The sequence below is a fragment of the Amblyraja radiata genome, chromosome 6 (assembly GCF_010909765.2).
Source record: "Amblyraja radiata isolate CabotCenter1 chromosome 6, sAmbRad1.1.pri, whole genome shotgun sequence".
Classification (NCBI taxonomy): domain Eukaryota; kingdom Metazoa; phylum Chordata; class Chondrichthyes; order Rajiformes; family Rajidae; genus Amblyraja; species Amblyraja radiata.
This window is the reverse complement of record NC_045961.1, coordinates 17,908,228-17,930,451: the sequence shown is the minus strand read 5'-3', so window position 1 is coordinate 17,930,451 and position 22,224 is coordinate 17,908,228. Positions and strand designations below refer to the sequence as shown.

The following is a 22,224-nucleotide window of genomic DNA, read 5'->3' as shown; positions in this document are numbered from 1 at the left end:
CTGTGTGGAGTTTGTACGTCCTCCAGCTTGTCGACATCAACTTTATGGTGATCTTGCAGCTGACAAGGCAGCTTTTCCCAGCAGAGTTGGGAAAGGCTGGCACGGTGGCGCAGCGGTAGAGTTGCTGCCTTACAGCGAATGCAGCGCCGGAGACCCAGGTTCGATCCTGACTGTGGGTGCTGTCTGTATGGAGTTTGTACGTTCTTCCCGTGACCTACGTGGGTTTTCTCCGAGATCCTCGGTTTCCTCCCACACTCCCAATGACGTACAGGTTTTGCAGGTTAATTGGCTTGGTAAATGTAAAAATTGTCCCTAGTGGGTGTAGGATGGCGTTAATGTGCGGGGATCGCTGGTCGGCGCGGACCCGGTGGGCCGAATGCGCCTGTTTCCACGCTGTATCTCTAAACTAAACTAAACTAAAAGTTGGCATACTGGTACCTGCTGTAACTCTGGCACATGATGCAAGGAATTCCCAGAGAAATGGCATCAAATCAAGGCAGCGCGTGATCATAGTTGCAACACATCAATTGGCACGTTCTACAGTGATAAGCAGTGTAAAATGACCTCGCGCAGTAGAGTCAGTGTCTCTTGGCTATGAATGAGGAGATATGCCTGAAGGGTGCATGAGCTGCCAACTTGGCGCATCTGCACCTTTTAACATCACGGCAACTCCTCAGTGAGGCCACTACAAGCACTTTGTTTATCATTATTCTGTGTTTAGAGTCACACAGCTTGGAAACAGGCCCTCGAACCAACTTGTCCACGCCGACCAACAGGCCCCATCTACATCGAGTCCCATCTGCCCACGTCCCTCCAAACCTACCCTATTCACGCCAACATAGAAACATAAAAACATAGAGAATAGGTGCAGGAGTAGGCCATTCGGCCCTTTGAGCCAGCACCACCATTCAATATGATCATGGCTGATCATCCAAAATCAGTACCCGTTCCTGCTTTTCCTCCATATCCCTTGATTCTAAGAGCAACATCTAACTCCCTCTTGAATACATCCAGTGAATTGGCCTCCACTGCTTTCTGTGGCAGAGAATTCCACAGATTCACAACTCTCTGGGTGAAAACATTTTTTCTCATCTCAGTCCTAAATGGCCTACTCCTTATTCTTAAACTGCGACCCCTAGTTCTGGACTGCCCCAACATTGGGAACATCTAACCTGTCCAATCCCTTAAGAATGTTATATGTTACTAACATATGTACCTGTCCAAGTGTCTTTTAAACATTGTTACTGTGCTTGCAAATGTTATTGTATTTCATATTGTTGCAAGGCATTTAAAATTACAATCTGTATAGATCCTATTTTAAGATTAATAGCGTATTTATGAGAAAATATATTTGAAATCCCTGCACACTTGGATAGGTGACGTTTTGGGTTGAGACTATATTCAGAAGGGTAGTGGGGGTGGGTGGGAAAGCTGGAAGAGAGGAGGGTGCAGGGTAAGTCTGCTAGCTTCAATGATCCCATCACCAGTCTTCCCATTCACATGGTGTGCCACAGAGACCACTCCCTCTTCAGCCGGGTTCAGTCACCCATTCCACCCAAAGGACACTCTCCCCAGGTTCCCCAGCAACCACAGGGGGTGCATCACCTGTCCTGATGCCTCTTCCCTCGACTCCATCCAGGGACCCCCGGCAGTCCTTTCATGTGAGACAGAACCTCCTCCAACCTCATCTACTTGCATCCGGTATTCCCAATGTGGGCTCCTGTACATCGGCGAGACCAAGCGTAGACTCGGCGACCATTTTGTTGAACACTTGCGCTCGGTCCGCCAAGGGCTGCTGGATCTCCCGGTTGCCAACCATTTTAACTCCCCTTCCCATTCCCACACTGACCTTTCTGTCCTGGGCCTCCTCCATTGCCAGAGTGCGGCCACATACAAACTGGAGGAACAGCACCTCGTAGCGCAGCTTACATGCCGTGGGTATGAACATTGAATTCTCCATCTACAGTAATCCCACCCCTCTGTATACCATACCCCCGAGGCCCATATCCCCTCAAAACCTTTCCTATCCATGCACCTTTCCGAATGTTAAACTTTTAAAAGTTGTTATTGTATCTGCCTCAACTATATCGTCTGGCAACTCATTCCATACCCCCAACACCCTCTGTGTGAAAAAGTCACCTCTCAGGTTCTTATTAAATCTTTTCCCTCTCACCTTAAACCTGTGCCCTCTGGTTCTCGATTCCCCAACTCTGGTTAAAAGACTGTGCATTCATCCTATCTATTACCCTCATGATTTTATACACCTCTGTAAGATCACCTCTCAGCCTCCTGCACTCCAAGAAATAAAGTCCTAGCCTGCCCAACCTGTCCCTATAGCTCAGGCTCTCGAGTCGAATATTTATTTCATAGGCATGTTTATTATTACAGTAATAACTCATTTATTGGTTTCACTTTTGTCCTGAACGCAAGTAGTTTATTCTACAAAATCAAGACTTTTCAAATCCAGTTTTGAATAATATATTTGGTACAAACTTTCACGTGGTTTATAAAAGCAGGCGTAAAGAAGAAGGGTCTTGACCCGAGACGTCACCCATTCCTTCTCTCCAGAGATGCTGCCTGTCCCGCTGAGTTACTCTGGCTTTTTGTGTCTATTGGAGGTGAAGAAGGAATGGATAGAGTAGAATTGGTGCTGGTCCAAGTATGGAAATGACCACACCTCACCCACGCGCCGAGGTTGGGCATGGCGGCCCAGTAACTATAGCAACATGGCCACTTTGGACACACACGCAAACTAATGAGCAATGGTTTACAAATCCTCCGGGACTGTCCGACAGTTCCCACATTGAATACTAGGAAAGTAAACACAGTAAACACATACTCACTCACTCACCCACTCACCCACTCACCCACCCACTCACTCACTCACTCACTCACTCACTCACTCACTCACTCACTCACTCACTCACTCACTCACTCACTCACTCACTCACTCACTCACTCACCCGCTCACTCACCCACTCACCCACCCACTCACTCACCCACTCACCCACCCACTCACCCACTCACCCATTCACTCACTCACTCACTCACCCACCCACACATTCACTCACTCACTCACTCACTCACTCACTCACTCACCCACTCACTCACTCACCCACTCACTCACCCACTCACCCACCCACTCACTCACTCACTCACTCACTCACTCACACACTCACTCACTCACTCACTCACTCACTCACTCACTCACTCACTCACTCACTCACTCACTCGCTCACTCATCCGCTCACTCACCCGCTCACTCACCCGCTCACTCACTCACTCACTCACTCACTCACTCACTCACTCACTCACTCACTCACTCACTCACTCACTCACTCACTCACTCACTCACTCACTCACTCATCCACCCACTCACTCACTCACTCGCTCACCCGCTCACTCACCCACTCACCCACTCACTCACTCACTCACTCACTCACTCACTCACTCACTCACTCACTCACTCACTCACTCACTCACTCACTCACTCACGCTCACGCTTACGCCACTCGAACTCACACTCACACTCACACTCACACTAAGAGCCAGGTAGTTTATTATTATTATTATCACGGGTACAGTGATAAGCTTTTGTTGCATGCTCTGCAGTCAGCAGAAAGACTGTACATGATTACAATCAAGCCGTCCACAGTGTATAGTTACATGATAAAGGGAATAACGTTTAGTGCAAGATAAAGTCCGATTAAAGATAGTTTGATGGTCTCCAATGAGGTAGATGGTATGTCAGGACTGAGCTCTAGGTGGTGAGAAGACGGTTCAGTTGCCTGATAACAGAGCAGGTAGTTGAGGCAGGTACCATAACAACATTTAAAAGACATTTGTACAGGTACATGGATAAGGCCACAAGACATAGGAGCAGAATGAGGCCATTCGACCCATCAGGTCTGCTTCACCATTAAACCATGGCTGATCTGTCTTTCCCTCTCAACCCCATTCTCCTGCCTTCTCCCTGCAACTTTTGACGTCCTTACTAATCAAGAATCTATCAATCTCCACTTCAGAAATACCCAATGACTTGTCCTCCACAACTGTCTGTGGCAATGACTTCTGGCAGGAAAAAATCCTTCTTATCTCCTTTCTAAAGGTCTGTCCTTTTATTTGGAGGCTGTGCCCTCTGGTCCTAGACTCTCCCACCAGTGGAAATCGTTAGAGGGATATGGGCCAAACGCGGGCATGTGGGAGTGTTGGAGATGGGGCATCTTGGTGGGCAGGGACGGGTTGGGCCAAAGGGCCTGTGTCCGTGCTGTATGACTCTATGACTATAACTGGAGAGGAAAAAATCTAAAGATGTAAACAAGGGGAAAAAAAGTAAATATGTAAAGAAACCTTCAGCTATTAATGGGCGAGATTCTCTGAAGCTTCACTGTTCCACTTCTGGACTTCGAAGGTTGGAGTTTGGAGTGAATATCTGTGTTATAAATTACATCATTTCCATGGTCACACTGGCTGTAAATGGCCCTGACCAGAATAACATGATATCACAGGCTATTGACTGGAGTAAACGCGGCGTTCGACATTCACCCCCACAACATCCTGTCTGAAGTTTCTGTGCCACAGTTGAGAGTGGCTTTTCACCAACATGTTCCAATACATCGACTCAAGAACGCAAACAGACCTGCCAGCACAGTTTAGTTAGGATTAGCTCAGAGGTGCAGCGTGGAAACAGGCCCTTCGGCCCACCGAGTCCATGCCGCCCAGCAATTACCTATACACTAGCGCCAATTTGCAGAAGCCAATTCATTTGTTCGGAGTGTGGGAGGAAACTGGAGCAATCAGAGGAGATCCATGCGGTCACAGGGAGAACGTACAAGCCCGTAGTCAGGGTTGAACCCGGGTCTCTGGCACAGGAAGCAGTTTCACCACCGTACCACTGCGACGCCCCTAAACCTTCGTTTGAAGCTTCAATCTCCTTTGAAGTCCACAAGGTTGTGTGAAATGTTTAACTAGGTCACCCACTGCCCTGCCAGTCTCAACATGCATATCGGCAAAGTGATGAGAGTTATCTATCATGTTATCAAACAGTACCTGCTACCCGACCATCTGCTATTGCTAAGATTTTTTGTTTATTATTGTCACGTGTACCAAGGTGCAGTGAAAAACTTTATTTTGCCTGCTGTCCAGTCAAATCAAGTCACACTTCCTTCTAGAATCTAGATAGAGACAAAATGCTGGAGTAACTCAGTGGGTCAGGCAGCATCTCCGGAGAAAAGTAAAAGGTGGCATTTCGGGTCGGAGCCCTTCTTCAGACTTCAGATATGCTGCCTGACTTGCTGTTTGTTACTCCAGCTCTTTGTGTCTATCTTTGATGTAAACCAGCACCTGCCGTCCACCGCCAGGTTCAGGAACAGCAACTTATACAACCCTAATTTTACTGTGACAACGGAACGCCACAGATCCCCTTCTGCACCACAGCAAGCTTGTTTTTTTTTTTTTCCTAATTATGTTTTTGCACCAGAACACAGAACATAGAACAGTATAGCACAAGAACAGGCCCTTCGGCCCACAATGCCTGTGCCGGGCATGATGCCAAGACCAACTCTGATCATAAGTTCATAAGTCATAGGAGCAGAATTAAGCCATTCGGCCCATCGAGTCTGCTCCGCCATTTGATCATGGCTGGTCTATCTCTCCCTCTCAACCCCATTCTCCTGCCTTCTCCCCATAACCCCTGACACCCCTACAAACGCTCATCATATGTGAACCCAATCATTCCTGGGATCGTGCTCGCAAACCACCTCTGGGTTCTCTCCAGAGACAGCATGTTCCATGTTGCATGTCCCATGTTCCAGGTTCCATGTTCCAGGTTCCATGATAACAATTTTCGATGTTCTTCAGCACAGTTGGAGCACCAAAGTTCACTTGTGAAGAGCAGTGTGTGGTTTTGATCACTTATCAGGAGGTCTGGGGCCAGGTTGATCACTGACCTCATTGAGGTGATAATATTGTCAACAGCCCACTGACTGGTTAACTTGCATGAAAGGTTGTGACCCAGTGCGTAGTTATGTACGCACGTGCTGACACACGCCACACGGATACTTGTGCAAGCCCGCCAACGTCAATGCCAGCTTGAATGAAATTGCACAGTTCTCTACCAAGAATACTGCTTGCGACACGTCCCTGACTCACTGAAGTTCACCCATGCATGATTTTAACTGTGACGTTCCATTTTGCCATGCCCTTCACAGTAAAACATCCAGGACAGATTTTAATTCTGTCTGTGATTAAGTAAGTTGTCTTCACAGCATTCAGTGGAACACCATGACGTATACATGGTAGAGATCAGGCATTGTATCCATTTCACGCCCATGTTCACCAGGATGTTGCCAGGACTCGAGGGCCCGAGCTATGGGGAGAGGTTAGGCAGGCTGGGACTGTATTCCTGGGAGCGCAGGAGGTTGAGGGGTGATCTTAAAGCTCTGTGTGAAATCATGAGAGGAATAGATCAGGTAGATGCACAGGGTCTCTTGCCCAGAGTAGGGCAATTGAGAACCAGAGCATATAGGTTTAAGGTGAGAGGGGAAAGATTTAATAGGAATCTAAGGAGCAACTTTTTCACACAAAGGGTGGTGGGTGTGTGGAACGAGCTGCCGGAGGAGGTCGTTGAGGCTGGGACTATCGCAACATTTAAGAAACAGTTAGGCAGGTACAGGTAAAGGACTGGTTTAGAGGGATATGGGACAAATGCAGGCAGGTGGGACTAGTGTAGATGGGACATGTTAGTTGGCCGGTGTGGTCAAGTTGGGCCGAAGATCCAGTTTGCACGCTGTTAGACTCTGTAACTCTGTAACTGCATTCAGTATGATCTCACCAATGGTTTATACAGCTGGTACATGACCATTAAAAGCAAACCCTCATTCCAGCATTATGTGTAAGTTAGGGAGGGGCAAATGTGTTTTATTGGAACTGCCAACTACCGTAAGTTCACGACGAGTTGCATGTGTATGGGTGTGTCTGTGTATGTATGCGTGTGTGTGTGTGTCTGTGAGTGTGTTGTGTGTGTGCGTGTTTGTGTGCGTGTGTGTGTGTGTGTGCGTGTGTGTGGTTGTGTGTGTGCGTGTGTGTGTTTTGTGTGTGTGTGTGTGTCTCTGTGTGTGTGTGTGTGTGTGTGTGTGTGCGTGTGTGTTGTGTGTGTGCGTTGTGTGTGTGTGTGTGAGTGTGTACGTGTGTGTGTGTGTCTGTGTGTGTGTGTGTGTGTATGTTGGTGTATGCGTGTGTGTGTGTGTGCGTGTGTGTGTGTGTACGTGTGTGTGTGTGTGTGGCGTGCGTGTGTGAGTGTGTGTACATGTGTGTGTGTTTCTGTGTGTCTGTCTGGGGAAAGATTATTCCCTGCACAGAGCACAGGGCAGTGGGGAAGAGTGCAAGGATTTGTCAGGCTGTCTAGGAAGGAACTGCAGATGCTGGTTTACACCAAAGATAGACTCAAAATGCTGGAGTAACTCAGCGGAACAGGCAGCATCTCTGGAGAGAAGGAATGGATGACGTCTCGGGTCGAGACCTTTCTTCAAACTCTGAAGAAGACTCTGAAGCAGGGACTCAACCTGAAACGTCACCCATTCCTTCTCTCCAGAGATGCTGCCTGTCCCGCTGAGTTACTCCAGCGTTTTGTGCCAGGCCGCTTAACTCTCTTGCCAAAATGCTTCTCCAAGTTGTACTTATGTCTGATGTTGGCAGCAGACACAACATCGTTAACGGCAGGACATACTTTCACAAGATTAAGAGGTGATCATTTTTTCCTCCTTGGCTGCTACATGCGAGCCTGGTTGATGGCCTGGGCTTTGCACGACAAACAGGGATTTGTGGAGCAACCCACTGGCCTTTTCCTGTTGGGAAGCCAAGTGTTATTTGGAAGCCCCCATACAGAGAGCACAGTGACCTGACTGGTCACCGATGGATTTAACAGCCAGGATCTCTCTCTAGATGTCTTGTTTTTACTAAAGAGTGAACAGAGGCCCAGACACACTATCACCAGCCAACTGCTTGTAGATAAGGCACCGATGTTATGACCTCAATGATTTTAATTCCATAAGTGATTAATATAACATCCTTGGTTCTGCTACTCATGGCTAAGTGAACAGTGGAACAAAAACACAGTGAACTGCGCTGTGTAAAATATTTTTTTCCAAATAACAAAGTGTTTAAAAAAAAAATGTTTTCAATAGTTGGTGTTGAAGTTATCAGTGAGAAGGAAAGGAAAATGATTTTACAAATGTTCCATGAGAATGTAGAGGTGTGTCCACAAAAAAAACCCATTTAGCAGGAATCAAGTACCAGAGGACGTAGGTTTAAGGTGAGAAGGGAAAGATTTAATAGGAACCAGAGGGGCAACTTTTTCACACAGAGGGTAGTGGACCGAGCTATGGAGATATGTAGAGAGGATCAGCAGATGCTGGTTTATACCAAAGATAGACACTATGTGCTGGAGTAACTCAGCGTGTCAGGTAGCTTCTGGGGAAAAATAATGGGTGATGTTTCGGGTCTGAAGTACTGAAACGTCACCTATCCTTTTTTTCCAGAGATGCTATCCGACTTTGTGTCCATTGCCAGAGGAGACAGTTGAGGCAGGTACTATAACAACATTTAAAAGACATTTGATCGATCGACACAAAAAGCTGGAGTAACTCAGCAGGACAGGCAGCATCTATGGAGAGGAATGGGTGACATTTTGGGTCGAGACCCTTATTCAGACTGGTTAGGGATAAGGGAAACGAGAGATATAGACAATAGACAATAGGTGCAGGAGTAGGCCATTCAGCCCTTCGAGCCAGCACCGCCATTCAATGTGATCATGGCTGATCATCCCCAATCAGTATCCCGTTCCTGCCTTCTCCCCATATCCCCTGACTCCGCTATCTTTAAGAGCCCTATCTAACTCTCTTGAAAGTATCCAGAGATCGGCCTCCACCATCTTCTGATGCAGAGAATTCCACAGACTCACAACTCTCTGTGAGAAAAAGTGTTTCCTCGTCTCCGTTCTAAATGGCTTACCCCTTATTCTTGAACTGTCGCCCCTGGTTCTGGACTCCCCAACATTGGATAACAAAGGTTTAGAGGGATGTGGACCAAACGCGGTGCAGGTGGGACAAGTGTAGATGAGACTTGTTGATCGGCGTGGAGGAGTTGGGCCGAAGGGCCTGTTTCCGTGCTGTGTGACTCTAAATACCTTGTCCCTGGGTGAACATTTGACTGTGTATCTGGTGGCTCGATAGAAACCCAACGAGGTATTGCTAAATGATGTGCAGATTGTAGTCACTCTGCCAGAAATGACTGGATTGGCGATTGATTCGAAGTCACTACATTGATGGATATTATTGATTGCAGCACCGAGCAGCAATTAAACGCAAGTTGGTTCTCATATTTACTTCGAAACCTGCTTGCATTTCCTGCCGTTGCAGTCGAGACTTGGTACATCTCGAGAGAAAGAGAGATAAGAGATTCACGAGAAGAGTTTCATTTTAATAGGTGCTGACAATGGAACAAAGACATTTCACATTTCCAGACACTAAATCTTCAGTAGACACAGATGCTGGTGTAACTCAGCGGGTGAGGCAGCATCTCAGGAGAGAAGGAACGGGTGAATCTTTAGTGTTGCCTTAGGGCTATATCATGGTAATCGCATTTTAAATTACGTTTATGGTATTGCCTTTTTAAAAAAAAATGTGGAGCATAAAATAGAAGCCAAATACACATTAACTGAAGATAGGCACAAAGTGCTGGAGTAGCTCAGCAGGTCAGGCAGCATTTCTCGAGAAAGAAGATAGGTGACGTTTCAGGTCGGGACCCTTAGTCAGAACCATAAACTGAATTATTTTACAGTACATGTGAAAAATAAATTCTCCTGACTCGTTATATCATTGTTAGGACTTTATATATTATGTAAGGAACCATTTTCCACAGTTATGGCGCATTCTATAGAACGTAGGGCATAGAACAGTACAGCACAGGAACAGGCCCTTCGGCCCACAATGCCCATGCTAAACATGATGCCAAGCTGAACTAATCACCTCTGCCTGCACGTGATCCATATCCTTCCATTCCCTGCATATCCACGCGCCAATCTAAAAATCCCTCAAGCACCACTATCGTATATGCCTCCTCCACCACCCCTTGCAGCACATTCCAGGCAGGTTCCAGGTGTAAATAACTTGCCCTGCACATGTCCTTTAAACTTTTCCCCTCTCACCTTAAACCCATGCCCTCAAGTCTTTGACATTTCCACCCTCGGAAGGAGTGATAGATTTTTCAAAGTTGTACATGACAACGAATGCCCGGTGTTTTTTATCGGTCAACTTAGAAATATCTCTCCCTCAGTCCGATCCACTCTTCCCGCAACACCTTACCAATTCAGATGTACTTTGGAAGGAAATACATAGAACTAAAGGAGATGTGTGGGGCAGATTTTTACACAGAGGGTGGTGGGTGTTTGGAACATGCTGCCGTGGGTGGTGGTGGAGGCAGAGAGGATAGTGGTGTTTAACAGGCTTTTGGATAGGCACGTTGATATGCAGGGAATAGAGGGATATGGATCACATGCAGGGTGCGGAGATTTGGTCTTGGCATCATATTGGGCACAGATATTGTCTGCTGTAGAATCAGGGAATTGCAGATGCTGGTTCCGTCCCAAAGCATCACCTATTCCTTTTCTCCAGAGATGCTGCCTGACCCGCTGAGATAATCCAGCACTTTGCGTCTATCTTCAAGGAACTGCAGATGCTGGTTTATTAAAAAGAGACGCAAAGTGCTGGAGTAACACAGCGGGTCAGGTAGCATCCCTGCATCTACTTTATCGGAGTCCCGAATGCAGCTAAGTACCGGTTACTCCTTTGCATCCCAATCTGAAGAAGGGTCCCAACCAGAAGCGTTTCCCATTTATGTTCTCCGGCTGACCCACTGAGTTACTCCAGCACTCGGTGAACCATCACCTATCCATGTCCTCCGTAGACGCTGCCTGACCCACTGAGTTACTCCAGCACTCGATGAAATGTCACCTATCCATGTCCTCCAGAGATGCTGCCTGACCTCTGGAATTCTGTGCCACAGAAGGTAGTTGAGGCCAGTTCATTGGCTATATTTAAGAGGGAGTTAGATGTGGCCCTTGTGGCTAAAGGGATCAGAGGGTATGGAGAGAAGGCAGGTACAGGATACTGAGTTGGATGATCAGCCATGATCATATTGAATGGCGGTGCAGGCTCGAAGGGCCGAATGGCCTACTCCTGCACCTATTTTCTATGTTTCTATGACCTACTGAGTTACTCCAGCACTCTGTGAAACGTCACCTACCCATATCCTCCAGAGTTGCTGCCTGACCTACTGAGTTACTCCAGCAATTGTGTCCTTCCTTGTGCTGTGCTGGATTGGGGTTATTGTAGGGTTGGAATGGCAGAGGGTGAAGGCAGAGGTTCTGACACCGCGATGTCTCTTGTCTTTTGCAGAACTCCATCCGCCACAACCTGTCGCTCCACAGCAAGTTTGTGCGGGTGCAGAACGAGGGGACGGGCAAGAGCTCCTGGTGGATGCTGAACCCTGAAGGGGGCAAGAGCGGCAAGTCGCCACGGAGGAGGGCGGCCTCCATGGACAACAACAGCAAGTTTGCCAAGAGCAGGGGCAGGGCGGCGAAGAAGAAGGCGGCCATGCAGGCGGGCCAGGACGGCGGAGCGGACAGTCCCGGCGCGCAGTTCTCCAAATGGCCCGGAAGCCCCAACTCCCACAGCAACGACGACTTTGACGCCTGGACCACCTTCCGGACGAGGACCGGCTCCAACGCCAGCACGTTGAGCGGCCGGCTATCCCCTATCATGCCAGAGCACGAAGATATCGTCGACGGTGAGGTCCACCAGATGTCACCCTTAGTCTACCCCGGCAGCACCGGCAAAATGGCCTCAACTTTGCCCAGTCTCAGCGAGATGACTGGTTCCATCAACAGTTCCATGACGGAGAATGTGATGGAAGACCTTTTGGACAATTTGAATCTCTTGTCCCCAAACACGTCCATGGTGGCGTCGACACAGCCTTCCTCAGTGTCGCTCATGCAGCCAGGTGGCGGCTACTCCTTTGTGCCCCAGAACCCGCCCCTTGGCGCACAGACGCCAGACTACAGGAAATGCCTGTACACCCAGAGCAACATGGGTTCCCTGCCCCAGATCCCAATGCAGGCCTTCCAGGAGAAGAAGCAGAACTTTGGTCCCATCACCCAGTACAACTGTGCCACGGGGCTTCTCAAAGAGCTGCTGACGTCCGACTCGCCCCCGCACAGCGACCTCTTGCCCCAGGTGGAGGCGGTGGCGTCCCAAGCGGGCGGCAGGATGGGCGGCCTGAACCTGATGGTGCCCGCCTACGCCGACCAGGTCCACGCCAAGCTGATGGCCCCCGGCACCCCGCCACACGGCCTGCACGGCCCGCACGGCCCGCACCCCCTGGCCATGAACGGCCGCCTCCTGCCGCACACGGTCAGCATCATGGCCCACCCCGCCAACCTGCGCCACCTCCCCATCCCCAAGGCCCAGCTCCACATGCCCATGTCCTTGCAACTCAACGCCATGGACCCCTTCTCTATCCACAGCAACGGGGGCTACGGAAGGATGAACCTGGCCGCCATGGGCCAGGAGAAGCTCCCCAGTGACCTGGACGATATGTTAATCGAGAGCCTGGACTGTGACATGGAGTCGATCATCCGCAACGACCTGATGGATGGCGACACTCTGGACTTTAACTTTGACTGCTACTCAACCAGTTCAAAAACATCCACTCACAACTGGGTCTCTGGCTAGATATCCATCACAGGTGGGTCTTAGGTCATAGGTCGTATAGGAGCAGACTTAAGCCCCTGTCCCACTTTCCTGAGTTACTCACGAATTCTAACGAGTTTTCCCCCTTGACTCAAACTCAAGGAATGTCCGTAGGAGTCCGTAGATATTTCGTAGCGGCTCATAATGCCAGCTGTATATACTCAGGGCATCAGGTAAGTCGGGACATTTATTCAGCATGTTGAAAAATGTACACGAGTAAACAAAATAGCCCCGAGTATCCACGGCTGGCTATTACCGTAATTCTCCGAGTTTGAATCAAGAGGAAAACTCGGGAGAATTCGTGAGTAACTCAGGAAAGTGGGACAGGGGCTTTAGGCCGCTCGGGCAATCGAGGTCTTGTACTAAAATCTCACCCTTTTACTTTGCGGCTGTAAACAATATCCCCAGCTTGGTGATAATGTTCGTAATTTCAAACTTTCATAAGTCACAGGAGCAGAATTAGGCCATTCGGCCCATCAAGTCTAATCCACCATTTGATCATGGCTGACCTATCTTTCCCTCGCAACCCCATTCTCCTGCCCGGTAACCCCTGATACCCTTACTAAGCACACAATACACACACAATACACAATACAATTTATTTGTCACTTGAACCTCATAGAGGCTCAAATGAAATGTTGTTTCTGCAGTCATACACACATGAAAAAAAAAGACCCAAGACACAACACAATTTACACAGACATCCATCACATCGCATCTCCTCCTCGCTGTGATGGAAGGCAAAGAAACTTATCTCTGTCAATACCCGCTTCCAAAATATCCAAATGACATGTCCTCCACAGCCGTCTGTGGCAATGAATTCCACAGATTCACTACCCGCTGGCTAAAGAAATTCCTCCTCATCTCCTTTCTAAAGGTACATCTGTTCCTAGACTTTCCCACTAGTGGAAACAATAATAGCACAAAGATTGAAATTAAATGATACAGGACATATTGGTCAGCATGGATGAGTTGGGCCGAAGGGCCTGTTTCCATGCAGAATGACTCTGTGACTCTAAGTACCGTAATGCCACCCTTTGAACATGGAACAGAGAACAGTACAGCACAGGAACAGGCCCTTCGGCCCACAATGTATGTGCTGAACATGATGCCGCTAAACTAATCTCCTCTGTCATCATGTGATCCATATCTCTCCATCCCCTGCATATCCATGTGCCTATTTAAAAACCTCTCAAACGCCACTATCGTATCTGCCTCCAGCACCTGGCATTGTGTTCCAGGCACCCACCACCCTCTGTGTAAAAAAACATGCCCCTCACGTCTCCTTTAACATTTGTCCTCCTCAACCTAAATCGGTGGCTTCTAGTCTTTGATGATTCCACCCTGGGGGAAAAAAGGTTCTGACTGTCTACCCTATCTGTCTGTGGCTCTCGTAATTTTATTCACATCTACCAGGTTTCCCTTGAACCTCCGGCGTTCCAGGGAAAACCATCCAAGTCCGTCCAACCCTGTGGCTAACATTCCCTAAAGCAGGCAGCATCCTGGTCAACCTCCTCTTCACCCTCTCCGAAGCAAAGCTGAACAAAGATAGAACCTTGTGCAAAATTGTCATTGGGGTGAAAGGAAAGACAAGTGTAAAGGGCCTGTCACACTTGGGCGTCATTTGCGTGTCATTTACGCGACATCATTTACACGTCACGTAATGCGCGCATGATGCACATTACGAGCGCATGGTGCGTGGTGACATAGGCAGTGACGCGCGGCGCCCCAGGATTTTGGGATGTACAAAATCTTTGCTCGCCATTTCATTGACGCGCAAATGACACCCAAGTGGACAGGCTCTTTTATCGACTAGCATCTACTAAATCTACCCTTTGCTTCCTGACACCTGATTTTTATGAGAAAGGTTTATTGTTAGCTTTTTCAATTTGTCATTCTTAATTGTAACTGGTACAGGAATGTTGGCTGGCTGCTGTGTCAATAAATTTTAGCCTGAAGATATCCCTGGAAAGTGGGAGTTGCCCTTGCAACACTTGTGGGGAAAATGATTGCATATCAAACAATAGGTTTTAATAGAGTCACAAGAAACTGCCGATGCTGGAATGGCTGCTTTCTTCAAGATTGGAGTGAACTTCCCTCTTGTACAACAGGCCAGTGCTTGGTATCATTCCTCATGGTCACATTATTCTGTGTCTCATGGATGGTTAAGATGCCCATTGTCCATGCTGTTCAGGTGAAGCTATCGTACACACATGACCAAGAAACCAAACCTGCTTCTGCTGCAGGAGATGCGATGACCACAGAGCATGGAATACTGAACATAAAACAGTAACGAGGTTCTTCTGCAGTTGTATAGGGCTCTGGTGAGACCACATCTGGAGTATTGTGTACAGTTTTGGTCTCCTAATTTGAGGAAGGACATCCTTGTGATTGAGGCAGTGCAGCGTAGATTGATCCCTGGGATGGCGGGACTGTCATATGAGGAAAGATTGAAAAGACTAGGCTTGTATTCACTGGAGTTTAGAAGGATGAGGGGGGGGGGGTCTTATAGAAACATATAAAATTATAAAAGGACTGGACAAGCTAGATGCAGGAAAAATGTTCCCAATGTTGGACGAGTCCAGAACCAGGGGCCACAGTCTTAGAATAAAGGGGAGGCCATTTAAGACTAAGGTGAGAAAAAAACGTTTTCACCCAGAGAGTTGTGAATATGTGGAATTCCCTGCCACAGAGGGCAGTGGAGGCCAAGTCACTGGATGGATTTAAGAGAGAGTTAGATAGAGATCTAAGGGCTAGTGGAATCAAGGAATATGGGGAAAAGGCAGGCACGGGTTATTGATTGGGGACGATCAGCCATGATCACAATGAATGGCGTTGCTGGCTTGAAGGGCCGAATGGCCTCCTCCTGCATCTATTTTCTATGTTTCTATGTTTAACAGTACAGCACAGGAACAAGCCCTTCGGCCTGCAACGCCTGTATCAAACATGAAGCTGAGACCAACTCTCCTATGCCTGCACGTGATCCATATCCCTCCACATCCCGCATATCCATCTGCCTATCCGAAAGCCTCTTAAACACCACTATCGTATCTGCCTCCACCACCACCCCTGGCAGCCCGTTCCAAGCACCCCCCACCCACTGTGCAATAAAAACCTGCCGCGCTCATCTCCGTTATACTCCACTCCTCTCCCCTTAAAGAAATGTCCTCTAGTCTGACATTTCCACCCGACAAACAGCTTCTGACTGTCTACCCTATCTATGCCTCTCATCATTTTATCTACTTCTATCAGGTCTCTCCTCAACCTCCGGCGTTCCAGAGGAAACAATCCAAGTCTGTCCAACCTCTCCCTGTAGCTAATACCCCCTGATGCAGGCAGCATTCTGCTTGTATTGCTTGGGTAATGCTTAATTATTATTAGTGCTTCATGGTACGATATCAAATTGGGAGTTTCATCTAGATAGGACCAGTTTTACAACACTGTCACAGTAAAGGGCCTGTCCCACTTTCACGACCTAATTCACAACATTTTTTCTTCGTGGACATTTTTCATCATGCTAGAAAAAACGCCCCGACCGACTTGAGTACCTACAACTAGTATCACGGCCTGCTACGACCTACCTACGACCTCCTACGGCCTCCCACGACCTCGTGACGACCATGCTGCGAGTATGAGTCAAGGGCAAACTCGGCAGAGGTCGTGAATTAGGTCGTGAAAGTGGGACAGGCCCTTAAGTAGTTTAGTTTAGTTTATTGTCACATGTATCAAGGTGCAGTGAAAAGCTTTTTTTTTGCATGCTAGCCAGTCAGTGGAAGAACTATACATGATTACAATCGAGCCGTCCACAGTGTACAGATACAGGATAAAGGGAATAACTTTTGTAGTTCCTACATTGTAATTTTTTTTAGCAGTTGTCACCTCCAAAGTAGGTGACCTTGGTCTTGTGATCGATACGATACAACGATAGAACTTTATTTATCCCAGGAGGGAAAAACAAACCACTTTGAAAGTAAAGGGCCTGTCCCACTTACGTGACCTTTTCGGCGACTGCCGGCACCCTTACTAGGTTGCAAAAATGTTCAAATGTTCAAAAATCAGCGGCGACCAGAAAGACACTACGACTCTGTGGGCGACTAGGAGACTACTCACGACCATACAGGCGACCCCCTGGCGACATGTCGCGGATGTTGCGAGGTGTCACCAGGGGGCATGTCGCCAGGGGGTCACCTGTATGGTGTTGAGTGGTTGCAAGGGGGTCGCCTGTATGGTCGTGAGTGGCTGCCTGTATGGTCGTGAGTGGTCTCCTAGTCACGCAAAGAGTCGTCGCATCTTTCTGGTCGCCGCTGAATTTTCAACATGTCGAAGATTTTCGGCGACCCATGACGGGTGCTGGCAGTCTCCGAAAAGGTCACCTAAATGGGACAGGCCCTTAAAGCACAAAGTGGTGGAGGAACTCAGCGATTCAGGCAGCAACTGTGGAGGGAATGGACAGATGACGTTTCGGGTCAGGACCCTTCCCCAGTGTGAAGAAGGGTGCCAACCCAAACATCGTCTGTCCATTCCCTCCACAGATGCTGCCTGACCCGCTGAGTCCCTCCACCACTTTATGCTTTGCTCAAGATTGCAACACCTGCAGTTCCTCGAACCTCCACATCAAATATCATTTGTTTGGCTGTGAAGATTTTGGGTCACCTGATGAGATGAAAAACACCAGCATGGATGCAGGATGACTTTGTATTCTTTCTTTTCTTCTTCTAAACACATATATAGGGAAGATAAATGCTGCTGTATCTTTGTCCGACATTATTTTACATTTATTTGAATCGCCTAGCCACAAAATAGAGGCTCATAAATTAGCAACCACCTCCTAAATGATGGCCTTTATTTAAATATGATAGCACCACTTTATTTTATTTTCTTTTAAACAACAATGAACCATTCTACATTTCCTTAACCATCGTCCGCTTTGATCTGTCATTTTCACACCTTACCCTTCCGTATCCCTGACTCTCAGTCTGAAGAAGGGTCTCGACACGAAACGTCACCCATTCCTTCTCTCCAGAGATGCTGCCGGTCCCGCTGAGTTACTCCTGCATTTTGTGTCTGTCTTGAAGGCACCTACTTTGTTTTGGTTTGGCATGACTTCAATAATAACCCAAAGGTTCATGTGAGATTAATGATATGTACATTTTCAATAAAGATGTTATGCTGTGGTTGCCAATGATGTGACTGTACAGTTTAGTTAAGAGTACATGTCCTAATTAATACAATATTTATGTCCTACCTTTCTGAATATTATTGATCCCATTCATTTCGTTAGTTTGTCACAAGGAACGATGCTGCTAAATATGCAAATATTTGGGCTTCTATTCACTGGAATTTAGAAGGATGAGAGGGTATCTTACAGAAACATATAAAATTATGAAGGGATTGGACAGGATAGATGCAGGAAAAATGTTCCCCACGTTGGGGGAGTCCCGAACCAGGGGTCACACAGTTTAAGAATAAGGGGTCGGCCATTTAGGACTGAGATGAGGAAAAACTTTTTCACCCAGAGAGTTGTGAATCTGTGGAATTCTCTGCCACAGAAAGCAGTGGAGGCCAATTCTCTGGGTGTTTTCAAGAGTGAGTTAGATATAGCTCTTAAGGCTAACGTGATCTAGGGGTTTGGGGAGAAAGCAGGAACGGGCTACTGATTTAGGATGATCAGCCATGATCATATTGAAGACGGTGCTGGCTCGAAGGGCTGAAGGGCCCACTCCTGCACCTATTTTCTATGTTTCTATGATTCTATTTCTATGCAAAGCTTACATCAAAGTGTAAAAGTGTCAGAGAAGTGGAGGAATTTGGAGTATTGTGCTCAGTTTTGGTCACCCTGTTATATAGGAAGGTTGCTGTTAACTTGGAAAGAGCGCAGGGAAGATTCACGAGGATGTTGCCAGGACTCGAGGGCCTGAGCTATAGGGAGGCTAGATAGGGCTTTATTGCTTGGAGTGCAGGAGGATGGGTGATCTTATAGAGATGTATAAAATCATGAGGGGAATAGATAGGATGATTGCATGTATTTCACCCAGTGGAGGGGAATCAAAAACTAGGCATAGATTAAAAGTGAGAGGAGAGAGAATTAACAGAATTGGTAACAATGAGTGGTGGGTGTATGGAACGAGCTGCCAGAGGAGGTAGTTGAGGCAGGGACTATAACAACATTTAAAAGACACTTGGACAGGTACATGGATAGGAAAGGTTTAAAGGGATTTGGGCCAAACACAGGCAGGTGGGATTAGTGTTGATGGGGCATTTTGGCTGGCATGGATGGTTTGGGCTGAAGGGCCTGTTTCTGTGCTGTGTGCCTCTAATTGTGCCTGACACAAGCATTTAAAAAAAACATCCTAAATAAGGACTGAGTCTCTTTAACGAAGTTATGCCTAATTCAGAATTCCGGATGATGTAAATAGCTTTCATGTGCAGTTTGGCCTGCAGTTCTGCTCGCCCCTATACAGGAAGAATGTGGAGGCTTTGGAGAGGGTGCAGAGGAGGTTCACCAGCCTGATGCCTGGATCAGGGGGTATTAGCTACAGGGAGAGGTTGGACAGAATTGGATTGTTTTCTCTGGGAACGTTGGGGGAGGGAGACCTGATAGAAGTTTATAAATTGTTGTGAGTCATAGATAGGGTAGACAGTCAGAACCTTTACCCCAGGGTGGAAATGTCAAAGGCTAGCGGGCATGGTTTGAAGGTGAGAGACAAGGTTTAAAGGAGATGTGCAGGGCAATTTTTTTACCCTTAGGGTGGTGGGTGCCTAGAACGTGCTGCCAGGGGTGGTGGTGGAGGCAAGATCAAGATCAAGATTCAAGATTCAATTTCATTGTCCTATCCCAGATAGGACAATGAAATTCTTGCTTTGCTTCAGCACAACAGAATATAGTAGGCATAAATAAATAAATACAGAACAGATCAGTGTGACCATATCCCAATGAATATATATATATACACACATAAATATACAGATAAAGTGGAATGGGCTTTTTTACGATCAGAGTTTTGTTCGAGTTGAGTTTAATAGCCTGATGGCTATTAAATAGCCAGATATGATAGTAGCGTTTAAGAGGCTTTTGGACAGGAACATGGATATGCAGGGAATGGAGGGATAGGGACCACGTACAGGCAGATCAGAGATAATTTTGGAATGAGGTTCGGCACAGACATGATGGGCCGAAGGGCTGTGTTGCTTTATATTCGATGTTTGCAATGAGATTAGTTTTGTATTAGTCAATCGGTCACTACCAGGGATTTCTGCGGCAGGTATATCAAGAGCTGTAACTCATGCTGGTCATAGTAAGAATTATTTAAACTTTCAAGGACATGACAGTTTCCCTGAATTCTGGAAATAATAATAATGTGAATTGCGGCTGTAAACGTTAAGACAAGGGTGAAGGCCAGTGGCCTTTGGCTGACTTATCATGCGTATCCTCTCAGCCAGCTTAGTCCGGGCCAGTTGAACAAGTTCATGTTTATTTGTGTCCCATGCTTGATGCAGCCTTTCTCTCATTCCACCAGGATTCTCTGAAGACAGCACGCCTGGAGTGACATCAGGAATTGGGGGAAGCAATCCAAAGATGTCCTTCGCCCCTCGTTGAATCCTCTCGACACACGCTCCCTTTTCCCCTCTCATCGGACTCGGCAGCACGGACAGGATATTTGCCCGCTGTCCCTGCTGCTACGGACAAGGTCTCTGGAATTTGGAACTTGTTTGGTGAAGAAGTGCCAAACTCACTACAGAATGTCACGCAGATTGTGTGCACAGTTCACAACTCTCTCCTTCTGGTCGCGGGCCTGATTCGGTTGTCAATGTCGGCTGTAACAAACTCTGGTCCCAAAACCTGACGGCCCTTCTTGCAAGCGTCAGCGATGGTGTGTCCATATGTTCGTAGGTTCCAGGAGCAGAATTAGGCCATTCGGCCCATCAAGTCGATTCCACCATTCAATCAAGGCTGCCTATCTTTCCCCCTCAAGCTCGTTCTCCTGCCTCTGTGTTGTGGAGAGATTCGATGCAATGACACACACACACACACTCGCTGCCTGTTTGGAAGCATTGTCCTCTCAGACATCAGACTAAGCTGGAGCTAGGACACAGGCCAATGTCCAAGCCCACTGACCTGGCTGTAGTGACATTTAATTGCACTAGTTATTCGCATTTGTTAAGCCTTAAGATGGACTGCTTGCACATTTCAAATGTTTTTGACGTGGATTGGTTTTGCTCTGCCACTGATTATTTAGAGATTGATCCAACAATGTACAGTATATATTGCCAATGGAGATAATGGAAGATTTTTTCTAAATCAACCCTTAAAAGATTTTGTATCCCCAGTTTAAAAAATCAATTTGATTTGAAAGTAAAGATGGGGCGGGGAGAGGAGGGGGGAGGACTATATTTTATCGAAACTCAGGAAATTGAGTTGATCCACGGTGAATGAGTGGACAGATTGGATAATTGTTCCTCTTTCCCAACAATTCCGTGTTTAAGGAGATTACCAATGGATCTTGTGCAATATGGTTCAAAATATAATTTCTTTCATATCACCGTAGGGCGGCACGGTGGCGCAGCGGTAGAGTTGCTGCCTTACAGTGAGTCTTATATTCATCAACACTTATTCTATAGTTGGAAGGTTCTGGCACCATATCACGCAATCTATTCTCCTTTCTACAGGAAAGGAAGAGATTTAATAGGAACCTGGGTGGCAGCTTTTTCACACAGAGGGTGGTGGGTATATGGGGCGAGCTGCCAGAGGAGGTAGTTGAGGCACACATTATAACAACTTTTATAGAGACATAGACTCCTGCAGCGTGGAAACAGGCCCTTCAGCCCAACTTGCCCACACTGACCAACATGTCTCAGCTACACTAGTCCCACCTGCCTGCATTTGATCCATATCCCTCCAAACCTGTCCTATCCATGTACCTGTTTTTTTAAACGTTGGGATAGTCCCAGCCTCAACTACCTCCTCTGGCAGCTTGTTCCATACACCCACCACCCTTTATGTGAAAAAGTTACCCCTTCAGAATCCTATTAAATCTTTTCCCATTCACCATGAACCTATGTCCTCGGGTCCTCGAATCCCCTACTCTGGGCAAGCGATTCTGTGCATCATTAACTGCAGTCTCCCATCTTTGTTCCTTGCTGTTGTGTCTAGGGAAGATTGTCATCCTTTAAACTACTTCAGCTTTTCAAGGAGACCCAAGGAACCACAGATGCTGTTTTACAAAAAAAAGGCACAAAGTGCTGGAGTAACTCAGCGGGCCAGGAATCAGCTCATGTGCCTGCCGAGTTCCTCCAGCACGTTATGGCTCAGACTGTTTAAAGGCTTGATCACCTAATTTAGTTAATCCGGTTTTATTTTTTAAACATTAGTAACTTCTTGTAAAAAAAAATTTAAAATTGAAGAGCATAAAAATTAAAA

General features: G+C 47.2%; 1 protein-coding gene across 1 annotated transcript in view; it reads left to right on the top strand.

Moving 5' to 3' along the window:
• The window catches only part of foxo1 (forkhead box O1), an 88,902-nt gene extending 67,202 nt beyond the window's left edge, over positions 1 to 21,700 (top strand). The window contains exons 2-3 of the mRNA XM_033022250.1: positions 11,454 to 12,801; positions 20,324 to 21,700. Coding sequence (XP_032878141.1) covers positions 11,454 to 12,788 — 1,335 coding nt within the window. The 3' untranslated portion in view covers positions 12,789 to 12,801; positions 20,324 to 21,700. The remainder of the gene's footprint in view (positions 1 to 11,453; positions 12,802 to 20,323) is intronic.
• Positions 21,701 to 22,224: the final 524 nt, after the last annotated feature.